Source organism: Anarrhichthys ocellatus, unplaced genomic scaffold (genome assembly GCF_004355925.1).
Source record: "Anarrhichthys ocellatus isolate YVR2014 unplaced genomic scaffold, GSC_Weel_1.0 scaffold782, whole genome shotgun sequence".
In the NCBI taxonomy this organism is placed as follows: Eukaryota; Metazoa; Chordata; class Actinopteri; order Perciformes; family Anarhichadidae; genus Anarrhichthys; species Anarrhichthys ocellatus.
Genome location: NW_022280756.1, coordinates 1 through 14,567, shown reverse-complemented (window position 1 = coordinate 14,567; position 14,567 = coordinate 1). Strand labels below are relative to the sequence as shown.

The 14,567-nt window shown below is 43.1% G+C and overlaps 1 protein-coding gene across 1 annotated transcript; it reads right to left on the bottom strand.

Moving 5' to 3' along the window:
- Positions 1–561: 561 nt before the first annotated feature.
- Positions 562–14,166, bottom strand: LOC116376995 (ALK tyrosine kinase receptor-like). Its single transcript, XM_031838512.1, has 5 exons — positions 13,434–14,166; positions 12,724–12,827; positions 10,268–10,440; positions 8,603–8,697; positions 562–803 (listed from the first exon to the last, which is right to left on the bottom strand). Exons 1-5 carry the CDS (start codon positions 13,594–13,596, stop codon positions 589–591), a joined length of 750 nt encoding a protein of 249 aa, XP_031694372.1. The 5' UTR covers positions 13,597–14,166; the 3' UTR covers positions 562–588.
- Positions 14,167–14,567: the final 401 nt, after the last annotated feature.

Genomic DNA, 14,567 nt, shown 5'->3' with positions numbered 1-14,567 from the left:
TGCTATTACAGTCATGGAGTGTGGGGACACTGTCAAACCATCTGTTTGGACTGGAAAGCAAGTCCTCAAAGTCACTGAAAATGAGAAAAACTCACATTCATTCAACGTATGAATGGGTGCTATGTAAAGTGTTACACTAAAATGGTAGTGGCTGATATCTCCAAGTCCAGTCACACTATGTACCTCGAGCACTTCAAAGCTCCTAGCTGAGGAAATGTGTCTCAGAACATTTTTGATACGAGAGTAACTCTAACTTATGACTATAAATATAGAAATTGAATCTCTGCTTGTCTTTACCCTTTTGAAGCTGGGAAGAGAGAGACTGCGAGGTGGGGAATGTCAAGTCTTTGTAAGTGGCTCCATTGACATTCTCTGGAGACAAATTGGAGGATTTTAGACTTCAAAACTGCTCGTCCTGCTCCATTTAATGCCAAAGGAGATCTCTGCAGCACTCACTCAGATGGTGGGAGTGGTGCAGACCAGTAGGGGGCACACTTACTTTGTTGCAGCCCACGTATCAGCGCGTGCAGAGCAATTGTGAATCATTAATGTTGTGTGTGTGTGTGTGTGTGTGAGCGAAGGAGAGTGTCAAAAAGACGACAGAGAGAGACAGCAGGAGAAACAGACAATGTCAGTGGGGAGAGTGTTCTCCTTGAGGGTGGAGGATGAACCGTGGTAATCAAGCTCACACTTACAGTAATCTGTGGGGGGGAAGGTCATCAAAGGGTTTCCGATGGACGGGGGCGTAGAGCTGAAGGGCAACCTGGTTGAGCTGGCGACCACAGGTGGAAACTCACCGTTGGCTGAAAAAGAAACATAATTCAATTAGTGAAAAAGGGCAGTGCTATATCGCCTTCATGTGCAGCAATGGAATCCTGTTGCTGTTAACGTTGACCAACTGAACGCGCACAGCGGCTGCAGACCCCCTCACTGGCACAGACAATGTGGAACCACCAGCAGGGGTCATTCTTTTTTTCATTTGAGTGGAATGCATAAAATGCTCCTCCATGTCTCTATCCGTTCATACAGTAGATGAACGATGGGTAAGCACATTCAGTCGGGGTGTTATCAAGCCTACAGCCTCACCGCATTTCCCAGGACCGAGATCATAAGCTCCCTAGTACTTTGATCTCCCCCCCCTCAACCTCAAATTCTCTCCCAGAATGAAGTCTTCCAGGCAAACGGCTGGCTGATTGGATATAGAGACTTTTTTTCTCTAAAGATGTTAAAGTAGGAGATATAAAGGTTGGATGTTGACGTCACGGCGGAGAAACAGGAGTTCCCATGGATGCTTGGGTATATCACTGCACGGATGAACGTTTTTCTTTGAGTAGGCCCATGCACAGCGACCAGTGGTCTAAGAGATTGGCCCGGACGGTGTTAAAAAAATCTGCTGCCGCATCTGATCAAGGACTGCACAGGCTGCAGGACAATCAATGCAACCCCGTCAGCTGAACAGAACAAGATTGTTCTCCAGAACAGGAAATGCTGAAATGACAAAAAACCAATGTCCAACAACAGCATTGCAAACACCTGACAGGACAAAATACTAAACCCCTAAAACAAAATAGCTATTTTCTTTATTGCTACACAGAAGTCACGGTTCGGTTATATTCTGATTTCGGAGTCATGGTTCGGTGTGAGTTTGGTACAAAAAACAACAAAAATAAATGCATGATGAGATGTTTCTTCTAAATGAAACTGAGGAGCATTTCAAACACATCTGTATCAAGCCTAGGTTATACGTCCAAGTACATGGAAAGCTTCGGACATCACAGATGCATAGCTCTGTTTATACTTCCTGGACTCTGCGTGTCTGCCGTGTGGACTCGTCGGTAAGCAGACATTCAGACAGAGATTGCTACACCCTCTGGTGACGAAAATGTACCTCACCTAGACCCTAGTATACTCGTCCATGTGGCTAGTACCTCACCTAGACCCTAGTATACTCATCCATGTGGGTAGTACCTCACCTAGACCCTAGTATACTCGTCCATGTGGGTAGTACCTCACCTAGACCCTAGTATACTCGTCCATGTGGGTAGTATTATTTCATCTTTACGATGTACAAAAAATGAACACTTTCCCAAAAGACAAAAGGTCAAAAAAGTGTGAAAATAAAACTTCATTTGGTTCTGCATTATGTGCATCAAAACTTTTTCATTCCCACTTGACAAACTCTCTTACTTTGAGAACCCAGATGTGTTCAGCCGAGCTGCTATGAATGTGTCTGTGACTCTGAATTTGTTTCCAAAGAAAGGCCACGTTTTGTTGAGGTCTGTCCGGCGTCTCATTTCTTCGATGTTATGTTCTGTAGAAGAAGCCCCTCTGTGGCTCTGTTGCTCGATGACCCTTGTTGAGCCAAGCAGAAGATGTGAGATTATTTCAGAGGAGTCAGATAAGGTTCACGGTGCTGATAGAGCAGCCAGCGTTCAATGCTATGACACTAAACAAGGGCATTGGCTCAGATCTTGACCATGCTGTTATTCTGCTAGTTCCGTCTCTGATTTATAAATTTTTTTTTTTAAATCAAAGCTGGATAAGTCTCCCAAAGAGGCTACACAGCCTAGTCGACCTTAGAACGATAAGAATCATGCTGTTTCCGCCATGCTGCCTCAGTGCTTCAGTCTATCAACACAAATGGGGGCCATCCATCCTTATAGCCTTTCCATTGAACACTCTCAATGTGCATAGTGTAGATACTTGAGGCATGCAAACAAAGCATTGTAAACGACACTCTATGTGCGTATGATCCGCATATAGAGCTCCATTTGTGTTCTGCATATGGAACTGACTTTTGAGAGGAAGATTACATGCTTTCAGGGGCTATTTGCATTTGATATGGCAAGTGGAGAAAAAAAAAGGTATCTAGTTGAGCTCTCGCCTGTCTTATAGAGCATAGAGTTTGTTTGCTCTGTAGCTCACTGATATTCTCTACCATGGATGGTAAACAGGCAGCAAAGGATGATTTAAAGGTTCCATGAGAGTGCTTTCTTTTACTTGCTTTGCTCTTGTAAACCACAACTACTCCTGGACAACCCACTGTGGTGTTTGCAAGCCTCGGAACGGAGTGACATGAGGGGAATATCGAAGCAGAAATCCGACAACAGGTACAAGTTTTCCTAATTGCGACGAGCCGACGAGTTGCCCACATAGTGTCATTTGCTTCCTTGGTGAGAACAAATCATGCCCCGCCTTCCCCGCCATCATCTGGCGGTGTCAGGGGACAGAAGCAGGACCTTTCATCTTTATCTCTGTAATCATTTTACTGCAAAAACACTCCCTCATGTCTGTCCCGGTTCCCCTGTCACCTCAGGCTGAAGGCTCACCGTTTATGGCAATATGGCAGGGGGCTCCCTCAACAGCTGAAAGGTTTGGAAAGCAACTGTCTGGCGCCGTATCATTCAGTCCGAGAAAAGCTGCTTTAAGTCGGAGCAAACAGCTTGACATCAATGTTATTTGTGCACGAGTTGAAACTGCGCCTGCGGTCCTCTGGGTGATGAATATCATTAAAGTGCTGTCTCTACTGGAACAATATTTTATAACTTTGTACTCAAAGCTTGAAAAAAGAAAAAAAAAAAACTCAGCATTGCTTACCTAAAATCTGCCACCTATAGAAATCAATAGTTCATTCCCTGTAATCCTCAAATAAATATCACCGCCTAAGTCACCACCGCTCGGGAGTTTTGAAACAGATAGAGTTAATGTGCTGATTTGATGGATCAAATACCACACACGAGTGACTGCAGTGTGTTTGATTGCTTTCTGCACAACACTGCCCCTCTGTTTGTAAGGCCCTTAGATGTGTTGTGTGTACGCAGCAAGTTCAGCAACTTTTTACATCTTCAACAAAGTCGCTAATAAGGCTCACCGCATTGTTATTCTGAGCGGGGGGGGGGGGGGCTATGGAGGAGACAGAGCTGGAGCATGCAGCATTGGTATGCTGCTGCAGCAGGAGAAGGGCTCAGCAGGTCCACCACAGAGCAGCGTGAACCAGAGAGCAGGGCAACAGGCGGTGTGGCTGTCACTGGTCATTAACAGGCCGCCGTAAGCTGCCCGAAGCCCACCAGAGGCAAGCCATGGAGCTAATTGCAGTAGCTCTGAGGAAAATCCACACAACAATCTGAATTATTCTACTACATGGCCTTTTTCTCAAATGCAAGAATACTGTACTTTAGGATTCCTAACCTTGCATGCACTGCTTCTATGCACAGTCTAAAGGCGGCTGGTAGACCTGGGAGAGACCACCATTTTAATAAGGTGCTTTTAATTAGCGCTAATGTAATGTCATCGTGGTGAACCCACTGAGGAATGTTGAGCATCTGTACTTACTGGTCCATGGTGTGTCTCCGCATTTCTCATAACCCACAGGTGCAGCTGCATAATTACCGAAATGAGTACATTTCAGTACTCCGTACTTGTACTACACTAGTTACCACGACAGATAACAGCGATGCAACAGCCAACTAACAGCACATAACTGGAGTGGGGAAGCTAACTGGACCCTCGTTGAACATGGATACAGCTCTTTGTGTGTGGCTGTGTGTATGGCTAAAACACAGTGTGAGAAAATACAATTATTTCCACCCCAATCTTCGAAAGGAGTGTTGCATTGACAATCCAGTGACGTCAGGGCCCAGCTACTGAGGGGGCACAGTGTGATGGTGGGGGGAGGCACAGGGCAGAGACCAAAAGATGAACTTCCTGTGCTGTCGAACACAATAAACTAATTTATTGATGCTACTGAAGATGAAATGATAAAACCGACAACCAGGTCCAACACCTGAAGGGCAACGGACGCATCATCAAACACACGCGCTTGCCAAACTATAAATCCCACTAAAGCCAAGAGAAGGCCACGGATGGCTGGTCCTCTGCATGATGTGTTCACAGTATGTTTTCCCACCGAAACACATTACTGGGGTTGTGTCATGACGCTCCGGGATCTATCCTGCTCATCACTCACAGTGATCACTCTTGGAAGCGACACCTTTTTGCTGAGCTTCGGCATCTCCCATCAGCTGGTCTGACTGATGGGCGATAAAGAGTGGCTGCGTCAAGTGTGGCTGAAGGTAATGGAAGTGAGCAAAGCGTGGATAGAGGATCACATAAAACACAAATTGGTGCGCAAATATCTCCTGGAAAATGTCATCTCTTTCAATCAAGAGTCATCAACCCAATAAGCCAATGCTGATAGAGGACGATCTGCTCCAGCCCGGACCAATCAGCAATTTCTCACATCATATTCATCAGATGACCTCATGTCATCTGATTGCATTTTACAGTTATGGTGATAGTGTTGATATTATATCTGTGATCAATGATTAAATTCAACAAAAACATCATCCATTATTGTAGATTTGAATGAAAACTGTCATCTAAATAGCTTTAATTAATCACAACTGAACAGCTTTTAACATTGTAGTGACATTAGAGTGACAGTGGATATGTCTTTAGCTTTTACCATTGTGACGTGAAATGTTGATTGCGCAATGTGGTGGCTATAAAATATGCGTTTAGATTGGTTCCTTGTAAGCCTCGCTTTCATTATGTAATTCTGTCCGCCTAAGGGACGATCTCTCTGATAAATAAATATATTTATTTTGTTTTTTCACCTTTGAATGTGTTATAACTCTGTTATGTTGTTCATTCTGTACACATGACATCTATTGCACTTCTGTCCATCCTGATAGAGGGATCCCTCCTCTGTTGCTCTCCATAAGGTCTCTTCCTCTTTTCTCCCCGTTAAAGGGTTTTTGGGGGAGTTCTTCCTGTTCTGAAGTGAGGGTCCTGGGACAGAGGATGTCGTATGTGTACAGATTGTAAAGCCCTCTGAGGCAAATTTGTGATTTTGGGCTATACAAAATGAATTGAATTGAATTGAACCTCTCTTTGTCATAGAACTAAGATCTATGTTTTGAGTTTAAATTGGGATTCTTACGGTACTTTATTTCTTTGTACAGTAGCCAGGCAGCTAGCAGTAGCAGTGATGCTAATGCTACCGCTACGTATTGCTTGCAGCCTGAAAACGAACCAGCGGCTACAAAGAAGCCAGGCTGCTCGAAAATATGAATTGTCCGTTTAATAATCTTAACAATGCTAGCTAATGCTAACACTATCAGCTTGATGCAGACATCTATGATTCCATGTCCATTTCATAATCTAAACAAAGAACAGCTTTTCTTGTGGTGGCCATTCTAAAATGAATGTCACGCTTACTACTATTATATCAGATCAACACTGGTTGTCTTTACAACAGTGGTGGGCCGTCAGGGCCTGCAAGACCTTCTCTGCTGGCCAAAACAGAATCACAGTTATATCTATTTTATAATTTAATAATTTTTCTTAAATACACTACATGTATTATAATTTATAAAAATATTTTTCCCATTATCTTATTTTCTCATTGCACAGCTACTGTCTTCCTCAGTTGCTCTGCTTCCAGTGCAGCTTGTTTTAAGTAGAGCTTTTATCCAATCAGATTTCACCTCTGTGTCTCTAGGTAAGAAGAGAGGCCTGAGGCCTGCAGACTCACAAGTGCATCCCTTTGCAGTTTAAGTGAATGGGGACGATATTGTTGATTGTCATAGTGTTCAACCAATCAGATCTTTAGTTTGACATGTTGGGCGTATTCTTTGACGTGCCAGAGCCTGCTAGCTGGCTTAGCCATACGTGATTGGTCAGTGGGCTAGTGTGACATGTTGGGCGGTGACAATCCCAATATCTGCTGCCTCTGCCGAGCGGACATTTTCAGCCTCAAACGCATTTAAACCTATTCAAGAAATACAACTGGGGAGACTCGACTGTCTTCACTGGCGTTCATGAATCGAGAAGGACTTCTGACTGGAACTAAAAACGCACGGATGTACTGAACAACCGTGAGATTAAACTCTTTGTTAACAAAGAAAGGAGGAAGAACAGCTAAATAGTGAACAGCAGCTCTGGTAAGTTAACTGCAGTAGCTTTAACTGCCATAAATATGATCTATGTCATCATTTAATGCTTGCTTATATTATATATTATTATTTATACAACTTATATGGATTTTCGTTTGGTTTTATATGTGATAGGAACTATTGTTACGTCCTATGTTGCGCGGGGGACACATTTAGCCGGTGCACAGCAACAAGACGACGCGCGAAGCGGCAGCGGTCTATATACTCCGTGCAAAGTGTTAAAGTTAAGTTTAAGTTTTTAAGTGATCTACTTTGAAGATTCATATGTTTTCCAGTGGACTCGTTTTCCCTCTCGGTGTTGACAGACAAATAAATCCGTCAGTAACAAGAACTATGGAGTCGTGTATTTCCTGGAGGGAGTGATAGGAGAGTTACTACTCTGTTAATTTGTCTATCGTGTCGTTTTCATGATATGGGTAATATTGTTCCCTCTGATATGAATAATATTTGAATGGCCCGTGCTCTTGAGTGTGTGGCGGAATGCATGTTTTAGCTGAATTGATTTTGACTCATTGTTCGTTAATGCCGCCGCATCCCGTCATGCCGGTATTCATGTATCTGCACTCATAGTGTATTTGTAGGTGTTGAGCTTCATTTACGAGTGCAGGCCCAGGTATAAAATGCACGGCCCGCCACTGCTTTACAACAATAATAGCACTTAGAAATTCTACATTAGAGAAGTTGAAAAGTTTTTCAGTTGCCACTTTAATGGTTCCAGTATTGCCACCATACCAAGACCTTCTCACCTTGGACGAAAAAACAATCTCCCTGGCCAGCATCACACAATGCGTCAAATGCCCTTTCCTCTTGAATGTAATTCTTGGCCAGGATGTAGTCACTTTAACACTGTTTCAGCTTAACAACGTTTCCATTACTATTCCTGTCACTGCTCTCAAACTGTTTCTCTGAGATGGAGGGAGGCACTGAACTCCCAACCTTTCATACTCCAGACGCCAGACTTGGTTGTCATCACACTCTTGTTTTTTTACACTGATGCACCATCTCAATTATAACACAAAAGTATCCGGAAAGGTGACGTGAGGCTTGACCTTTATAAGTCTGCAGTATGTTAGCCCTTATCAGTCAGAAAGCTATACTGTGGCGGATTTGAACTGTTCTGACATTTCAGGACACGTGAAAAGTTCTCAAAGAGAGTGTGCTAAAAGAACATCATAATATATATTAATTCCAAAAAGTTTTGCCGATGAATGTCTTAGCAAAACTGCAGTTAATTTAATAAAGATATCATACCTAAGGGAGTAGTAGACTTGCTAGGATTTTCAGATAATATTTGAAGCGTTTTTAGTGAGGATTGAGCACTATGTTATGGCTATGTCAAGGGAATTTCAATGTTAAGTGCGTCCTTGAGGAATGCTTCAGAGAGTACAAAACTGCCGCTCAGTCAAATCTTATCTCTGTACAACATGAACATAGGGCATACCTGTTTTGACTACTAATCAACTTGCTTAGGTCACTAAATGTTTACTTAAGTTTGTCTGAAGTTAACACTTTTCAGAGCAATCCAGTTGTTTCCCCCCCATTGTGCTTGTCATGGTCAATCAATCAGGCTATCAGTCAAAGAAGTCCATTAACTCAACCAAGGTCTGATGAAGTTAGAGTGGAAAACTCTTTTTAATAGTACTCACATGCCAGGAAGCAGTCCATACTGAAAGAGATGTTGTCTATAGAGATGGCTGAACCGGGTCCAGGTCCATCTTCCGCGCTGAACTGCAGCCAAAACCTACGGAGGGACAGAGCTGTTTTAACAACCGTGCAAGCTGTGGATGGTTGGATAGCTTCTGACTGAAAGGACATGAAGAAGAATTTATAGCACTTTAAGAGAAATGTCATTGAGCTTTGGGTGTGCATTGTAGGCCTTGTGACGGCTCAGTCTATATTGTTAAGAACTGTCAGCTCTTTGAGCAGATACAGGAAAGACTTCTTTAGGGATATGTTCTTGTTCTAAATTAAATATATTTCTGCACAAAATAATGTCGGCATGCACTGCATGACCTATACGTCCAAAACCTTTGAAGGAATAGTTTGACATTTTGTGAAATATACTTTCTTTGATGAGAGGATTGATAGCACTCTCAGTCCTGTATGGTAAATAATAGCTGTAGCCAGTGGGATGTTAGCTTAGCTTGACAAAAACACTAACAACCGGGGGAACTAGCCTGGCTCTTTTCAAAGACAACAAAATCTACCTACCAGCCCCTCTAAAGCTCCCTAATAAACATGCTGTATTTTTTATGATTAGCTGTGCAAACATCAAAGGATAAAAGTGTAAATTCGCCATTTTGCGCCCTTTCTCCTGTCCTTATGCTAAGCTAACTGGCTGCTCACTCCAGCTTCATATTTAGCCTATGAAATTGGTGTCGATCTTCTCATCTACATGTAACTTTCAGGCAAAAAACAACAACAAGTCAGCGTATTTCCCAAAATGTTATTTTGTTATACTGTATATATGAGTTCTAAATCCAAAGTCCTTCCTCTTCAACACTATCGGTCATACTGATAAGAGGTTCGTATCTGTGAAGTCAAACCTGATGGCATACCCATAAAAACACTCGCATGCAGAGTCTATAGTACACCGTCTGTAATGTCCGGACCTTTGTCTGCACTTCAGGCTGCATTTCTGATTATATTTAAGCTCTAAAAATGTCAGCGTGCAAAGACTGGCAAGTTCACCCAATGGTTGAGGACATGACATTCTAATTAACAGCACAAGCACAGCTGACTACATAACCCAGGAATCAAAAATTAATCACTCTCAGGGGAGCAGGATTATCTGAGATCGAATGGCCAAGAAGCCCCCAGTCAGGCAAACAGAGATGAAATCATCTTTCTCTTTTTTTAATCTTGCTTTACTCTATTTTATTTTAATTTCTCTCTCGTTTGAGGGGAAATCGGGGCCATAGCTAATTGGGAGGCAAGTAGGGTGGTTAGAGCCTTGTGTATTGATTTCTCCTCTCTTTATCACAGTCAAGTGGAGCAAACGGAGAGGGGTCTATTTGGTACAACTGTTCACATGGCAGGTCCACGGTATAAGACTAGAGTCCCTATGGGATTCATTAATTCTGCAGAGTTGAGAGAAAATGTAAATCTGCGTCGAGATAGATAGAAATAAGAAGAGCTTCTTGCTTCTGAAGACTTCCTTTCCGAGCTCTTAATTAAGTATTTGTTTGAGTGTGTCGGAGTGTTGGGGACTAAAGTTAGACCCCTTGCTCTTAAGTGCCAGTTTGATGCCTTCATACATGCAGCTTGATACAATCTGTTTACATGCCGAAACAGCCAAGTGTGTTCCTTACCAGTCTGCCAGCCCGTAAAGGGGAACTATGACGAGCTTCCAGCCCCTTTCAGATTTGGGTTTGCTGGCTGAATGCCACAGTCTGCGCTGCTCCTCGGGGCCTGTGCTGTTCTCAGCAATCCACAGAGACAACGACCCCCTCTGCAAGCCTCCAGAGCACAGCCACAACCGCACCTGTTGGGATCAGGTGGAAGTTGAAATGAGCGATACAGTAAAGGTGACCAGGAGAATGTGGATTTTTGAGGTACATGCTGAGAAATAAAGAGAACGAATTACAGAGCAACAATAGAAACATTGTTTTGACATGAAGAAAACCAGCCGAGTTACTGTGTTACCACTCGAGGAAGGGATGTACTTGAAACTGCATTGAGTTCAATCAGTCACAGCCATCTGCTCAGTTGTAATTATTCTAAGATTAATACAATTCATTCAGGATCATGATTCGGGCTATTTTGCTACACACGCTTCTCCTGCATGCTTCGGCACAAATCAATCTCAATTTGCTGTTTCCAGGAGGGATATGGTCGCTGTAAACCTGCTTTGAATTACACAACAACCAGGCCATGTCAGGAATTAAACAGTAAAAGGAAGTCTGAAATCTAAAGCTTGCTAACAAGCAATGGGATGTGACATGTCCCTCTACAGCATTTCGGTGGCACCAAGAACATAATTCTTGCTTTCACCATTTAAGTGGAACAGATGCTGGCTTAAGCCTGATGAAAAGCACACATAGAAACGACACTACTCCCAGACAACTGAATTCGGTGCCTTCATGGTGAACGCTTGCATTGTGCTTGTTAGACAGCAGGTTGTCGTCCTTATCGTCCACCGGCGGACCACACGGTGGCCGTTTAAACATCAAGATTACAGGCGCTGCACAGAGCACACCGGGCATGACATGAAAGTGGTCTGTAGCTAATACCCAAAACTAATATCCTCAGCATAGTTGTCCAAGAGCGGACAGGCTAGATTGAACGGCACCGGTCCAGCGTAGAAAGAAGGATTTAGAGTGTTAATCTGGAATCATGGCTAATCTGTGGGCTGTGTGCCCGAGAAGCTGGGAGGCAAGGTTTCTTCCTTGCGGCCAGTTCCTTTGCTTGTTTCTCACGTGCAGACTAAATTTATTCCCTCTCAGTCTCTCCTATTATCTGGTTTTCTGACCTCTTGAGCTTTTCCATCTCCTTCCCACCTCCATCCCTGAATTGTGTGTCGGCTTGTCTCATCCCCAAGCACCCCCGCCACAACTCTAAATATGCAAAGTACACATGCAGAGGGCCAAAGGTCTCTGAGCTGAGCGATATCAAAATAACATAACTAAATTCTAGATGCAACAGCATCAATCAAGGGTTCAAGTGCACAAGCAATCACCCCTGGAGACGTGCACTGTGAGCATCATGATCTAAATAATGCATGGCTTCTCATTATTTTCACAACTAGGTCAGCAGATTCACTCTGTGATTGATGAGGTCGACCTCTCTGCCTGTTAGGATCTGTTTACCTGCTGTCTCGGCACGTTGACATTTGATTTGTGAGCTGAGAGCATATCAAAATATTAAGCAAGCAATTCATTAACTGTTGAAAACAAACCGGTTACCGATTAAAAAAAAAATGCAACTTTGCAAATAATTTACACTTGTTATCTTATTATGACATAACCCTGAATGTAAACACATAGCCCACGGAGCATTTTAAATGTATTAATGATCTTTTTGTTTTTACTATTGTTGTATGGTAAAGTGAAGAAGAAGAAACTAAGTGCTCTGTGAACAAAGAAGTTTATTTTGAAAAGACTCTTTGCATGTATCGGGCGAACAATGACACTATAGGGGTAGCTAGAGTGTCATAGTTTGAAGCTGTCCGCTACTATTGTCATTATTATTAAAAAGGTAATAATAACAATAAACTTTGACCCGTTACAATGCAGTTCACATACGTGTATGTCCAAAATGTAATCACCTATTTGACATTTATCTGAAATTGTCATAATTAACATACTTAGTCATACTCTTGAGTCATGGCCATAAATGTGTTTTGTGAAGTCACAGTGAACTCGGCCTTTGACAACTCTACTCATTTCATTCTTGAGTCGAGGTGGATGTTTATTTCCAAATTGAAGAAATTCCCTGCAGGCGTTCCAGAGATATTGAGTTCACGAGAATGGACAACCCGAAAACACATCGCCTCTGGCCGTGGCTATCTCCAGCACAGAGGCGTAAAAAGATGACAGGACTGCAACCTTCACTGTGGGGAGGCCAAGGTGCTAATAATCATTGTGGCAAATCTGGCACGTTATCATTTAAAGCAGCATATGTGCCGCGCGAGAAGAGAGAGCTCCACACACGCAGCAGCAGTAACGGAGGGGGGTGGGGCTGATACATCTGATCTCGGGTTTATGCGCATCTCAGAGAACGAAGATTATATTTTCTCTGGAGAAAAGACCGACTGTACTTTGCTCACCGTGCACGGGGAGTTTCTGAGGGGAGGGGGGAAGAGAGGGCTCCTCAGTATCGCTGAGCTCCGCTGGCCTTTGGACTGGCCTCCTTCCACGCTGAATGTAGCACCTTAAAACACAAACAGTCATTACACTCGCAGAAGAAGAAAAAGATTTGAAATGGAATACACGGTTATTATTTCTCCCATTTCTCCACTTTGATGCATAGCTTAACTGATATAGCTAAAGGGTTGTCATGAGGTTAATTGAAAAGTAATGTGCAAGAAAATGAATCTAAAATCACCAAACATGGTATAAAATGATCCACACTACCCCTGAGACTTATGTAAATAAGTTGAGAACAAAAACAAGCCTCAGCAAAGCGAGACTTTAGATTCTCATCCAGAGACACATCGCCTCACGGCACAGACGATGAAGCGCAGATGGAGGACTCAAGGGTCTGCATGCCGGAGCTTTTACACCCGAGTAGGATTCTGTTTGCAGCGAAACGCACTGTGCTCTGATTGAGATAACACGGGACACATCAGAGGTTCTGCTGATCTTTCTGCATTTGCTAACTGTTAAGACTGAAATATTCAATATCACGCTTTTTTTTTTAATTTGCCCCTTTAAAGAAATCCATATTAATGAGGCATCAACACCACTGTAAAGACGTTTGAGAGAACATGCACGTGTCATCATTTGATCAGAGCAATAGAAGCTGTGTGTGAGCAACCTGATGACGGGCAGCTCTGTTTGGTGGCCTTGGCCGGCGACTGGAGTCTTCTCCAGGAGAGACCGCGGCCCGGTACCGACTGCCAGCCGCACTCGCCCTCTTCAAAAGTGCAGTAGCTGCCGTTGAGAAAGTGGCCTGGAGAGAAACGGGAGAGAGAATACATCAGGGGAGGAGAGGAGAAGATGATAAGGAGGGGGGGCAAGTAATGAGTGGACAGGCCCGGCAGGTGGTCGAAAGAAGAGGAATGGAGTGAACACTGACTGCCAAACTGCCAAGGAGAAAGAGGACAGGGGTGTGTGTGGCGGGAATCAAGGAGATGAGAGACAGTGAGGGTGACGAGGTTGTGAGGAGAGAGCCGTGCGGGGGGGGAAATGGCTCACGGGACTCAATGTGTTGGTGAAAATTAGGGTTGAGGTGCGGTGGAGGTTACTCTTGAAACAGAAGCAGAAAAGGAAGAAGGAAAGAGGGTCTGAGGGGAAAATGAGAAAGCTGGGGAGCTTCACAGAACGCCACGAGCCTCGGAAGCAATTTGATACGAGCGGCCGCAGTGCAGTGAAAACGCGTAGTTGGAATGTAAAGTGCATTTCCACAACGTGTCTTAGTGAAAAAGTGAACACTCCTCCATTTGCAAACTAGGCCTCACCTTTTATGTTTTAAGAAAAATCACCTACAGGTTAGGTAGGGCCATCCTATCAATTTCAGCAAACATCCCAGTATGATTTAATGCAAAAAAAATTTAAGTATCAAACACGCATTACTACTTTGCAGTTAAATATTTAACATTTATTCCAACACAAAAAAAGCAGTAAATAACACTTATATAATATAATATAATATAATAGAACATGTTTATTTATTGAGATGCCCCTATGGACCTTGTTATAGGAGGTAAAGATCAGGAGAAGTAAACATGAATAATTATGTAATTATGAATACTGATGTTAAATTAAGCTATGATGAGTTTTCACTGTTAATTTACCATCTCAATTACATGTTGATGCCTCCATGACCAAGTTAAGCAGATGAGACTGAGGACAACTATGTAGAAGAAAAGATGCCTAATATGTAGCTTGACAGAGTTCTCCATGTGTGTCCTGGTGTTCTCATGTTTCCTTACCTCCTCATCCCTCACTC

What these genes read in the sequence shown, in the direction of transcription:
- LOC116376995 (XM_031838512.1), bottom strand. Translation starts at nt 13,596, where the DNA reads ATGTATTCTCTCTCCCGTTTCTCTCCAGGCCACTTTCTCAACGGCAGC. An exon ending in ACAGAGCTGCCCGTCATCAG is followed by an intron (nt 12,828 to 13,433) that starts GTTGCTCACACA and finishes TTGTGTTTTAAG; the next exon opens with GTGCTACATTCAGCGTGGAA. An exon ending in CTTTACGGGCTGGCAGACTG is followed by an intron (nt 8,698 to 10,267) that starts GTAAGGAACACA and finishes GTCCCTCCGTAG; the next exon opens with GTTTTGGCTGCAGTTCAGCG.